The following is a 13,125-nucleotide window of genomic DNA, read 5'->3' on the forward strand; positions in this document are numbered from 1 at the left end:
CCTTATTATATGTACCCACAAAGTACCCTATAAGTATCTTGTGTTTACCCTGTAAGTACCTTGTAATTAGCTTTAAAACACCTTAAGTACCTGTTTGTCACTAATTTATTCTCCTGTAAGACCAAGTTGGGTCTCCAAGCCTTGAAACAAAACCAGGGTCTGATGATGCCAGTTTCTAAAAGGCTTCATCACAAAACGATGAAGATGTTTATGCTGGAATTATCTTTTGTCTTGTGAATATGCACACGAGTGTCTAAAATGCAACCAAGACAGTTGGCACATGGCTCAGTAAAATGAAGCGTTCAGAACGTATGGTTTCTACTTTGAATAAATAATAAATAGTGGAACAATAACCTGAATGTTTAGTGTTTCTAATGTGATCAGTGCAAATTCTGACGTGACCCTGTGTCTAATCAAGTGTGTCCTAAACAAAACAAATCAGGTGTGTCTAACAAGACTCATGTTAGTCAGTCAGGTCAAGTTGAGCCGATATCTGAAGCAGACAGCCGGTGTAATGTCTCCTCACTGCTCTGTCTCACCTGTGGAACGTGGCTGCAGACTGACGATTTGTGCTCGATTGAGAACCGTCCTCTTCGTCTCGGTCTGTCTCGCTGTCTTCAGAGTCATCCTGTCTCCGACAAAAGAATCCAAGAGTGAGCCCAAACAAACATCAGTGCAGCATGACTGCAGACAACTCACGGTGCAAATCATCTCCCACCTCCTGGTCCGACTCCGTTTCAGACAGCTTCTTGTCTTTGCCTTTGGAGCCGGTCCCTCCGTTCTTGCGACCAGACCCCGGTTTCCGTCCTCTGAAAAACAATAACATTTCCTCCAATGTGTAGTTTTTTAAATGTCTGACTGATCTTGGCTGAGAGCTTTACTCTCCTTGGGTTTCATTTTCTCCTGTCCACGTCGGTCTGGGCCCTGCTCAGACTAGCTGTTAGCTCAACAGTCAAGTTGCTTATTTCAAACGAAAGTTATTCAAAGAATTAACTAACACATATTACCATATTTTCTGGGCTAAACGTCACTCCTGAGTATACATGTGCCTTGTGAAAGTATTCGGCCCCCTTGAACTTTTCAACCTTTTGCCACATTTCAGGCTTCAAACATAAAGATATAAACTTTAAAATTTTTGTGAAGAATCAACAACAAGTGGGACACAATCGTGAAGTGGAATGAAACTTATTGGACGTGTCTCAGAGCCCAAATCATGAGCCCTCCACCACCCTGCTGACAGGGTGACAGGTTTGTCCTCATATGTTGTGCTTTGTTTTTTGAAACCTGGCTGCTAATTCATATAGAAGAAATGAAGCTGCGCCTACATTCTCTTTCCTGAACTTTTAGCTTGTTTTAAATTTGTAGATGTATTTACTTCATTTTAATACTGATGAGGTCTAGATTATTCCCAGTTATACTCTGATGGGCAGTTTTAAAACTGAGAAACTCTGAGACAGTGATATTATGCGCTACTAGGACTTCTCACAGCTCACCTTTGAAGTGAACATAAAATAAATACCGTAATTTCCGGACTATTGAACGCACCTGAATATAAGTCGCGCCCACTAAATTTAAAACGAAAAAAGTTTTTCTACATATACAGGCTGCACTTATCTATAAGCTGCGGGTGTCCAAATATTTACACAGAAAGGTTTTTTTAACTTTTAGTTAAATACGTATTGTGCCCCCAGGGAGGGGGGCACAACAAGGAGGGAAAGAGAGAACAGTGGGGGGGACCAAGTTCCATTGGTCCACTGTGACCAGTTTGGTAATTTCATTGGTCAGATTTATTTATTTTATCTGTATTTATACAGGTAGTCTCATGGAGTCACAAGGACCCACCCCCCATGAGAGATGTGTATTGATCTAATGTGATTCCGGCCACTTCTGCTTTGGCTTAATGTAATTCTGTTTTGTCAAATGTTGTTCATTTACACCTTAAGGCCACCGTAGTATTATCCTGTGTATTCTGCTAGTTCAACCCCTGACGCTCGTCTTTACTCCTCAGAGCCTCGCTGCTGTTTGACAACAGGTGTGTGGGAAATACCTGCGCGGGACTTTTTCGCCTCCCCCCTCGGCGTGGTTCTCTTCCCCGTCGCCTTGCATGTCCGGCACTGTGGCCACCAAGTCTTTTAGGAAGTCAAACTGTTGCTCCAGCTCAATGCAGTGCTTTCTGCAAAACAAAGACGACCAGTTCTCAAACTGGCTTCACGACGCTCTGAGCAGAACATGAAACCAACTGGGAGTTCAGGGAATAAAACAATCTATAAGAACACTCATGAGTCACATATTAAACTTTCTTAATAACTAAACATGCTTCTAAAACAATGAATCTTGTATAGTTTTGTAAATTTCATTAGGAGACTGATAACAGTTGAATTTTTTTAGGCCTGCCATGAAGATGCTCTCTACTCATTTATCAATATTGTTGACACAAATGAGTTTAAGCAGAACATTGATCATTATAGATAAATCGACTGAGCAATCCTTCATTTCAATGAGCTGTAAGAAAGCACTATAAATATAAATAGACACACAAGAGCAGCCTCTTTCTCATTAAAATGTCCCCTCAAACAGAGAAGACACTCTTCACAACACAAACTTACAGATGTGATGTTGTCATTGTCTTCGCGTTCCTCGCCTGGGTGACCTGACAAGCTTTTGTAAGCAACGACTCCAAGAAAAGCTCGAGAGCTCTCGCTGAGGCATCGGTGAAGGAAAAGAGACGACAGCAGGTCTGCTGCTCAAACATCAGTGTCTGTTTATATCCTGCAGAATCTCCCTGTGTGCATTCTATCCATCCATCCATCCATCCATCCATCCATCTATCCATCCATCCATCCATCCATTATTTATCTATCCATCTATTCATTTATCTTTATCTATCTGTATATATATGTATATATATATATATATACACACATATATATATATATATATATATATATATATATATATATATATATATATACATATATATATAAATTAAGAGAGACATTAAACATTTACACTGATCAGCTTTTTTTAAATGTATTTACTAAAATATGATTATCTTGTTTTCCCAGCATGCAGTGCAGGACTTCTACTCTTTCTGACACACTTTTCTGCTTTTAGTATCTTTAATGAACGACCACCCGAGTTAGAGATTTTCAGTGACAGAGATTTTTTTTTTTTTTTACTGTACACCGTAATTGACATTTGAGCAGTCCAATTTTAAATTTAATCAGAAATAAAAATTAAAGTTACAGCCGTGAAGCTGAAAAATTACAACTCTTTTCAATATTTATTTACAAAAGCACTTTGTTCTTGATTATTTTATTTTTCACTTTAACAGCTATTTTACCAGGAAAATCTGTTGTCTCTGCAGCTAAATGATCATTAGTAGTGTGATGAGCTGCAGTGTTGGGTGAATGTTTCTGTCGCTCTGCAGGCTAACCTAGAATAAACTATATCTAAACTTTGGAGGAAGCATGAAACATTAAAAAAAAAAAACTGTCCAGAGGACCTGACTTAACTGTGTTGGATTTTTTTACCTGGATTATTGAGCATGAACTTTGATATGTCTAAACGATCAACTATGCTGTAGAGGGATCGCAACAATTGAAGCAACAGAATGGCTTTTTATTTTTTTTTAGCACAAATTAAAAAAAGCATTCTGTTAATTATAGTTCTTTGAGACAAGTCTGAATCAACCAAAACCTGTAGCAGCAGGTAAGACAGTTGCTATCAGCCCACAACCCCAAAATTGGTGCATCTTGTTTTATGTTAATATTTTAAAGAATATATTATGGTTTGATATGTAGCAGGTTTTTAAATAAGGAAGGTATGAAATGTCCTTTTGATCATTTAATACCAAACTATAAAATATTAAAATTAATAAAAAATAATACTCTGCTACGAGACGCACCTGATTTTGGATTTGTGTGCCAATAAACTATAATTTTCACACTTCTGACCTGCTGCTACAGGTTTTGGCTGATTTTAAATCTGAGTAATCTAAAGTCGTGGCTGATGAGGGCTCCAATGTTGTGGTTACTGAATCAGATGTTTTTATGTTGTTTCCTTCAATCATGCAAACCTTAGCAAATATATGTCCCGTTTGTGTGAATCTGAGCTACAACTTCTGCATATGTCCCAAGCTCTGCTGAACCTGCTGGCCTGTCCTTTTAACCTCTGACCTGCTTGCATTTATTTCCTTATTTCTGTTATTCCTCATTTCCTTTTTATTAAAACTGCCACAATGACAGCTGACCTGTTTAACTCTTGAGCCCACAGTTATTTCAGACAATCCACCACAATCTTTACATAAAAATCAAAAGTTTGATACTCAAACACTACTGTGCACAACTGCCAGTCGGTCCATTTTCAACAAGCTGCCTGATGGTTTAGTGTAGCAGAGGTTTGTTTTTCTACAAGACGAGTCAGTGTTGGAAGTACTAAAACTCAAAAGGCTGTCAGAGTACTGAACAAATACTGAGTAAAGGATACAAATAATAACAGGAACTGCGGCAGCCACTTTTCCTATTTCTTCATCTGTCTGCATAATCTTCTTAATTCTTGCCTGCAGAGAGAAGAGGTGTTATTGAACCTGTGTCATGTAGCGACTCAAAGTATTTTAACATTAATCAAACAATTTGAAAATACATCTGGATTCAAATCCAGAAACAACCTGGTGCTGAATCCTACAGATCTCTTTGTCTGATCACGTAATATTTTATTCGTACACTTTAAAATAAAAACTAAATGCTCTCTGTGCAGTTACAGATGATAGAAGTAGTTCGTGTAGTTTTATTTACAGATTCCAGTTTGTCTGATGCTAAAATTAACACATGCTAACTAACTCAAGTCGGATAAATGAAGTGTATTTTCCGGAAGAAATACGTGTAAAGTAACTTTGTTAACTGGTTTAATGAAGCCCACAATCTGTCAGTCATGCAGTTTTAATATAATTAACTTGCTTGCTGACTTTATTTACTTTCAAGACGATAAAAGAGCCAGAATCATACTGAAACTAGCTACTGTAGTTAGCTTCCCATTACGGTTAGCTCGTCTCAACGCCGGTTCAAATGAAAGTTTTAACTTACCGGAGGAAATCTAGCGTTGTATTTCTTCTTTTTGCTGGGCATAATTAAATAACCTGTGTGGCTAAAGTAAAATAAAAATAAAAAAACAAAATGTTGCAAATTATAAATTTACCATATATAAGTCACTTCCACCACATATATACCAGCTAGCGTTAGCTGTCCGGCTAACTTGTTAGCACGTCAGTGTTCCCTTGTTGCTCCGCAGGCAAGTTCGGTTCCGCGCGGTCCACTGGCACCGTCAGGCTTCAACACACACGCGTCGTTTTGTCATATTTTTACAACAGCAGCACAAACTTGACAATGTGACACTTTTGTATTTGGTAAAAATACAACTTTTATTATAAACTTTATATTTAACTAGAACATTTAGAAAGAAATGTGCACATTTTTTGGAAAATATTATTACAGGACAAAATAACCATTAACACATTAAAATTAATTTAATTTTCAGTGGTTATATATAGCAGTTTAAGATGTTTTTTTTTTTTTTTCCTTTGAGCCGGGGAACCATATTTTGGTTACACCGTCGCTGCATCAGACCGGAAACTGGAGAAAACAACATTCCTGCAGGTACATGTAGCTTGAACCAGATGTTACTGTGTAACAATTACAATTTGTGGTTGTCATTGAGTAAACTGTGTTTGATGAAACATCAGATGATGTCAACAGTCGACCATAAAGTTTTTTTTTTCTGTGAGTTTGTAAAGAAGTCGAGCTCGTATTGTAGCTAGCTAGCCGGCTAGCTCCATCATATAGGTACCTCGGGTGATATGAGGATAATATGGTCCAATTTTATAAACGAATCAGTGATTTAGAGAGTTGCCATACCTGTGTAAGTATTATCAAGTTAGCCAAAGTGAATCTGTCTCCTTATGAATATGTCAGGGTGCTATAAATAAATAAAAATGCTAAGTGCTAAAACCCATCTGTAATTGACAGTTGTTTCCTCTCAACAGAGCTCGAGCCAGAATTGGTTCATTCTCCCACTGACAACATTATGGAAGAAGAAGAAGGCCCTGCAGATGGCAAGGTGGACACCCTCTGTTCTGCAGAAACCTACGCAGCCGAGGCTATGGCTGCAGATATGGATCCCTGGATAGTTTTTGACTCCAGGAGAACTCCCAGGTCTGAGTTTGACGACTGGCTGGAGACTAACAGACCCTCACAGGTGTCCAGGTTTGGCGATGAGGAAGGTGGTGTGAGCCCGGTGGGCTGGATTGCAGTGTTGGGCCCTGGCCACTGCCCGGGCAGTGGGGACGTTATGGGCCTTCAGGAGTGCTGGGAGAAACTTTTGTCCAGTGGCCGCTCCGTCACCTTCCAGACGGTGAAGGAGCTGGCTCTGAACCACAACGTGCTCTCGGGTAAATGGCTGATGCACCTGGACTCTGGCTTCAAGTTGGACCACGCATGGGAGTGTGTGGCCCGAGCAACCCTGGAGGGCAAGATCTCCAGTGTTAAAGTGAGCCCCTTTGATCCCAAGTCCGAAGGCAAGCAGGTCATATGCTCCTACAACCAGAACTTCACGGACGAGAGCGAGGTTATACGGATGGACTCTGTCATTCGGGCCACAGGGGTGAAATGCCCCCTCTCCTACAAGCCAGATGTTTACACATACCTGGGGATCTACAGAAACAATCGCTGGAAGCTTTGCCCTACCATTTACGAGAGCAAGTTTGACCTGGAGTGTGTGCCCCGGCGCTCCCACATTGTCAACAAAATCACCAACCTTGAAGTGACATAAACTGGAGGCGTTTTAGAAGAAGGCTGTTGTAAAGATGTGACTAAACTTCAAACTCATGTTCTTCCATTTTTGAAAATTATCATTTTGATGCCGTCATATTTTCTAAGTTTAACAGGTGACCTGAAATGCCATCACACTATATTCAAAATAATTTATTAGTGAGAGCGACTCAAATCTTTGATGTTTGTGCATGAATTTATGAGATAATTTGCCCCTTATGAATTAAAATATAGCTCTTTGAGCTTTAATTTTCGTTTACACTGACATCATAGCATTACCAAATAAAATCTACTTTTGAAGACCTGTCTTTAAATGTTGCTTTTTATTGTCAATGGAAGTGTTTTTGGATTTGAACAGTCATTAATTACATCAATAAATGGCACAATTATTCCAAATATCCACCATAGTTGAGGAAAACGGGCAGAACACACTTTGATAAAAAACGAAAGCAAGACGACAGAGGAGCTGACCGCTAAACTTCAGCCATTATAAAGTAAATTTGAAACGAAAGATCCCACCGCTCAGTAACTTGTTGCTTGTTTGAAAGTTATTTACAAGTAGACCTTCATTTGCATGTTCAGACAATAACTCCAGAGAACGCTGAATCCAAACATTTAACTGCGACGATGGATTGTAAAGACTCACCTGATTACACTTATTTAACATTAAAGGCAGCTTTAAACTGAAGACCGCTTCCAAAATTGTTCAATGTCAGCATAAAAACGTTAAACTATACTGATAAACCTCTGACTCGCACCCTGAAGCTGGAGCAGGACCAGCCTTCCCTGTAGGCTGGTTCCAGAACAAGAACCCTTCAGGTACACAAACAGGATAACGATACACTCAGATATTTTTTCTTTAGCAGGTGTTAACTTGTTAATTCTTATCTTGTTGCTCTATAATCAAATATTCAATTTTTCTAACAAGTTTAGCTGGAATGAGCCATTTCATTCCTAAAAAAAAAAGCTATACAGTAATCCCTCGCTACTTCACGGTTTGACTTTAGCGGACTCGCTCTTGCGCGGGTTTTCAACGTAAGATTGTACACGACTGTCAACTTTTATATTACTCACATGATTGGGACAGTATGGGATACAGTAAAAAGTTGAAGAAAAACATACTTCGGACAGGCATCGTCATTTTGTAGTTTTCTTTCAATAGGCCTACACTGTGTCGCCTGTCAAAAGGACTACGTTACCCATAAGCCAACGGTGCTTTTGGCCGTTGCTTTCTGCTGAAATGGAGGGAAAGTTTTGATCCAATCCAAAAAAGTTTGGTCCTTATTCATAATGACTTCAGCGCTCGGTGGATGCAGAGAGCCGTATGGAACCGACCGGGAATTGGACCAGAACCTGACCTCCAGCCTCATCGGTCAGTCTGAGTGCTGCTTGTTGGCCCAGGAAGTCTCTGGTGGGGAGGCATTGCTTGGAGGTCCGGTGTTTTCTCCGGCGCTCACCGGAACTTTTTCATCCAGATTTGGACTCGATTGGGACCACTGCGCGGTTTAGTTTTCAGTACGTAGCTACTACACAGTACATATGTATGTTGTTAAAATGATGTAGGTTTAAGTTTAGAACATTGTCAAGAGTGTGGGAAGAGTTTATAAAGCCTTAAAATATATAAAAATACTAAAATAAATATAATGTTTATACTTTGCGTATTTTCACTTATTGCAGGGTAGTGGTCCAGAGCGTAACCGCTGCGATAAACGAGGGACTACTGTAAACTATAATTGTTTGTGGGGAAGCAGGCAGGACTTAAAGCTCCACTAGTGCACAGACACTGGTTCCACAAATACATGACTGCGCCCTTAAACTGGGATATCATAGTTCCCAACAATGAGAGAGGACTGGGACATCTGGTTTAAAATGACAACATGCTGAGCTTCTGTGGGAGAGTCTTTACATTTAGTGGCTGACATGAAACAGGACAGTTCAGTTTTGCTTTAATGTTTGTCCACGGTGAAAAGTTTTGCTACTTCTCGTCTCCTCCAGCCTTTTGTGTCCCTCTTTTTTCTGCATTAATAAAAACTCAGTCTTTAAGAGGGCAGATGACATAAATGATTTGTAAAAATAAAGACAATCTTTAGGTTGGGTGTCCCGACACAAACCCAGCTTGACTCCCACTGTTAAAGATGGACATGAGACGGTCCTCGTCAGCGGACATCAGCTCATCGAGGTCGTCGAGCACCGCGGACTGGTGGTGGTTGGTGGTGGCGCTGCCGGCACTCAGGACCATCATGTCTTCGTTCCGGAGCAAGTTAGCGATGCTGTTTGGGTAATTCATGTAGGTGGTTCCGGCGGTAGCGGCAGCCTCAGGTGTGTTTTGGGACACTGCACCGTTCTGAGCAACAGCGGTGGACTTGGGGACAGACGCTTGCTGGCATGATGCCAACACTGAGGTGTTTCCACCCTCGCCCATCAGGCGGGAGTTCAGAATGTCCTCCAAGTCTTCCATGTTTAGGCTGTCCAGGGGGCCAGGTACGTGGGCGTCAGAAAAGCTGGGAAAATCTGGGAGGTCCTCATCAGGGTCAGCCCGGAACTGAGCCTCCTGAATGGAGAAGGGGCTGTTGGTCTGCGGGGGGGCTACCTGATTAGCTACAGCCTCCTGAGCGATGTTGGGGAAGAATTCGTGAAGGTCTAACACGTTGACGGTGGAGTAGTTCTGGTGGACTGTGGAAGGTTTGATGGTGGAGGAGGAGCTGGGTGTTGGGTTTATCTGAAAGGTGGGCACTGGGTTGGCTTTGGGCTGAGGGCCCAGCTTCAGACTCTCCATGATCTCCCACGTTTGGGTGGTCGTTGCTGTGGCAGTGGAGGAGGGGGGCTCCACCTTGGGCTGAACTGAGAAGAGCTGTCCTGGTTGAGGAAATGAGTAGGGCCCCCTGCTGGCAACTGGAGGTACCTCAGGAACTGAAATACACAACAAATAATCTCAGTTTGACTTGTCTTCATAATAACAAATCATGCACAGAGAGCCACCATATTTCTGTCAGTTAACAGTTATTGGACATGAAAAACAAACTGTTTACTAGAAAATTCAAGAAGAAAACTTAATACTAGAGCCCAACCGATAAATTGGTAGAGCTGATATTTTGGACTGATATAGTCATTTTGGGGACCCATCGTGTCGGTGATAACTGTCTCATTTCTCACCGATATAAACACTTATAATTTTCACCCCTAAAATGCTGTTAGGCAGCCGTAATTATACAATGTATCCAGCAGAGGGCATATGAAGACAACTTTCAAGTCATGGCCGTTCCCTTAAGTTTCACTTTCAGTACAGACGAAGCAGGGAGCAATACTGTGTATTTTGCTGAACAGAGCATGATAAGTTTATTTGAACTAATCTGTAAAACAAATCAACAATAAAAAATTATCTTCAGTCCTCCAACCCGCTTATCGTTAGCTATGTGCCTCCCAAGTTAGCAAGCTAACGTTTAGATAACCTAGCATAGGCTATTGCCTTGTAAAACTTTATCCATAACAGTAAATCTAACGTAGAGGTAAATATATATCCGTGTTAGTAACATTATCTTTGTCGTCCTAACTGAAATGCATTGTTTGTCTGAAATCTTTACTTCTCTGCAAAGAAAAAGAAATAAACTGTGCTGCTGAGGTCAGTACTAATTAGACCTTCACCATATGTGACTGTTTAAACAATGAACAAGGAAGGGTGTTTCTTTGTTTAATTTATATTTAGGTAACACACTTGATAACTTTATGATGAATAGTGGAGGATAGAAAATGTGAACGCACATTAGGAAGACTGTTTTTATGACCAGTGCACCGCTTGTAAACCTACTGTGGGACTAGTTATATAACGTGGATCTGATTAGCTTAGCTTCATGGTTGCTAACAGCTGCGCTAAATAAACAAGCCCCGCTCCACTCGCCCTTCCAAAGCACAGACATCTCCTACCTAGTATGACACAAATCATGCGGTCACCCCGAAACATCAGTGTTGTGTGAATACAATATACAGGGTTTGATCAGACTATGTGTGATTTTTAATATGCATATAATAGTCTTATTTTATTTTTACATATGTCAAGCTCGTTGTAGTATGGTGTGGGACTACTTCACGAAGGATGTTCTTGGGGAAGTAAAAATTATTTATGTTCTTTTGCAGCTTGTATGTAAGAACTGTACTTTTGATAAAAGTACTTGAAAAAGGTAAAATATTAACGCATTCTTATCTTTGTAACAAACATTAAAACAGGTTTAAAAGTAGCTGTTTTATTAGATTTTTATGAGTGGACAAAGCTTAAAAATTTCCAGCCATTATATTGGTTATTGGAGCTAGCCCGGGCCTCCCATTAACATTATCAGTGATAGCCAAAATTTCCATATCAGTCGGACTCGACTTAATACCAGCTGTACACCTAAAACACCATTGTTGTATTCATCATTTTCTGTCAATGACTTCATTTACTGTTTTATAGAATAATAAAAGCTCCACTAGATTTAATTTTTTAATTTTAATTTAAGTATACAGAGGAAATAAAGTCTAAACACTTGTGTTAAAATGCCAGTTTCCTGTGATGTAAAGAGAGACCATCAAAAATCATTTAAAAGCTTTTTCCACCTTTATTTAGACATACAATACATTATGTAAAACCTTACTAAAAATAGAATATGTTGTGAGAAAATATGAAAAATCAAAATATGCTAAAAGCTGGTTGAATACCCTTAGACTGACACTTTGTTGAAGCACCTTCTGATTTAATGACAGCTTTCAGACTTCGTAAGAAGTCGTCTATCAGAAGGCCACATCTGATCTCACTGTACAAAATCTAATTTAGGCGCAGATTCAGGTTTGGACATTCAGAAACATTCGTTTTCTTCTGGTGAAGCCATTATTTTGTAGATATAGATGTAGACTATAAGAATTTGTTGGCTTGTATTTTGCCATTTGGAAAAAAATATTTCTCCTCGTTGTTGGCTTTCTAGCAAACACATTAAGTTTTTAAGCCAAAATAAACAGGTGTTAGGAACTTTTCAATATTTCTTCCACTTTGACTAAAATCTCAGTTCTAGATGAAAAGGAGCTCTCTGTGAACAGTGGATTTTACTGTGTGATGAAAATGAGTAATGTGCCAGGTCTGCTGAACTTTATTCCAGGTTGTTCAAAGTGGTTCTATTTGATGGCAGCTGTTTCCCAGCAAGACTTGACTACATATTGGTGCCTGAAGCATTTGTAATGTGTGTGTGTGTGTGTGTGTGGGGGGGGGGGCGGGGGGCACATTGGTAGGGGTGGTCTGGGTGTCCACAGTCCTCCAGGAAATTCTGAATAAACTAGATGCCATTTCCTGCATTCTGGTGTTCAGGTTGTTAAACATCCATGTTTACCTACATAAGTAAACACTTAATTTTTTAACTATTTTAAAGTAGCCTGACCAACAGCTCTCCTTGTGTGAATAGAGCACGCTCCGCTTCTCTCACGCATCCTAAACCCCCCACCCCCTGGTCATCAACTACCGGCACTAAAGTAACGCTAAGTTAGCACGCAAAAGAGGTGTCTCCTCCTCCTCCCGTTGACAAAAACCTCAGAAGAGATGAGCACCCTGCCAAGCCAAGTGACCTTGGGATAACACTGCATGAGGTGTATTAATCAAGTGGAATGGATTTGTTCACGAAGAAATAGAAACAGCGCTGGGTGACCTATTATTTCATGGTAAATGTGGGCCCCGGAGTGGGGGGGTGGGGGGGGGTTTGTCTTCCAAGTGAATATTTTTTAAATGTGAGCAGGATACACGTCCCCTTCGCATTTAATTGATGCAATGCCTACCAGGATACAAATAAATCAGAAAGTGCTTCAAATATTAGTTTACAGGTGTGCACACTTATGCCCCTTTTCCATTAGTACCTTTAGTACCAGTACAGCACGGCCCTACTCAACTCAGTACGGTACATGTTGTGTTTCCATTATGCTTTCAGTACTGGTTCCAGTGGGCAGGGTTCAAATTGACGTCACGAGCCTCACCAGCTGGTGGCGGTGAGACTCTGAAACTGGCTTCAGTACAGGGTGAGAATTTATTTTGACGTTTCTAGTAAATTAAAAAGAATACTGATTATTAAAATTATCAAATTAAACTATACATAAATAATATATATATATACATATACATATATATATATATGTATACATATACATATATATATACATATATATATATATATATATATGTATACATATACATATATATATATATACATATACATATATATATACATATATATATATATATATATATGTATACATATACATATATATATATATACATATACATATATATATA

At 39.7% G+C, this 13,125-nt stretch overlaps 4 protein-coding genes across 5 annotated transcripts in view; 2 read left to right on the forward strand and 2 right to left on the reverse strand.

The window, feature by feature from the left end:
• The window catches only part of drap1 (DR1-associated protein 1 (negative cofactor 2 alpha)), a 10,489-nt gene extending 5,171 nt beyond the window's left edge, over positions 1-5,318 (reverse strand). The window contains exons 1-7 of one of the 2 annotated variants that reach the window (XM_037675195.1): positions 5,228-5,318; positions 5,085-5,145; positions 4,489-4,561; positions 2,607-2,700; positions 2,048-2,173; positions 719-809; positions 540-628 (exon numbers count right to left, since the gene is read on the reverse strand). In XM_037675195.1, coding sequence (XP_037531123.1) covers positions 540-628; positions 719-809; positions 2,048-2,173; positions 2,607-2,700; positions 4,489-4,561; positions 5,085-5,126 — 515 coding nt within the window. In that variant the 5' untranslated portion in view covers positions 5,127-5,145; positions 5,228-5,318. Of the gene's footprint in view, positions 1-539; positions 629-718; positions 810-2,047; positions 2,174-2,606; positions 2,701-4,488; positions 4,562-5,084 lie in introns of both variants that reach the window. The other variant, XM_037675187.1, reaches the window with a different exon arrangement.
• LOC119414734 (neurexin-2) overlaps positions 1-13,125 on the forward strand; it is a 1,264,057-nt gene that overhangs the window by 1,087,882 nt on the left and 163,050 nt on the right. The gene's annotated exons all lie outside the window — the stretch shown is intronic.
• On the forward strand, positions 5,278-6,949 carry c1h11orf68 (chromosome 1 C11orf68 homolog). Its single transcript, XM_037675175.1, has 3 exons — positions 5,278-5,404; positions 5,584-5,654; positions 6,041-6,949. Exon 3 carries the CDS (start codon positions 6,082-6,084, stop codon positions 6,823-6,825), a length of 744 nt encoding a protein of 247 aa, XP_037531103.1. The 5' UTR covers positions 5,278-5,404; positions 5,584-5,654; positions 6,041-6,081; the 3' UTR covers positions 6,826-6,949.
• rela (v-rel avian reticuloendotheliosis viral oncogene homolog A) overlaps positions 8,829-13,125 on the reverse strand; it is a gene marked incomplete at its 5' end in the record, with an annotated part of 31,097 nt that continues 26,800 nt past the window's right edge. The window contains 1 exon segment of the mRNA XM_037675153.1: positions 8,829-9,734. Coding sequence (XP_037531081.1) covers positions 8,911-9,734 — 824 coding nt within the window.

Source organism: Nematolebias whitei, chromosome 1, assembly GCF_014905685.2.
Source record: "Nematolebias whitei isolate Nwh7 chromosome 1, NemWhi1, whole genome shotgun sequence".
Lineage (NCBI taxonomy): Eukaryota > Metazoa > Chordata > Actinopteri > Cyprinodontiformes > Rivulidae > Nematolebias > Nematolebias whitei.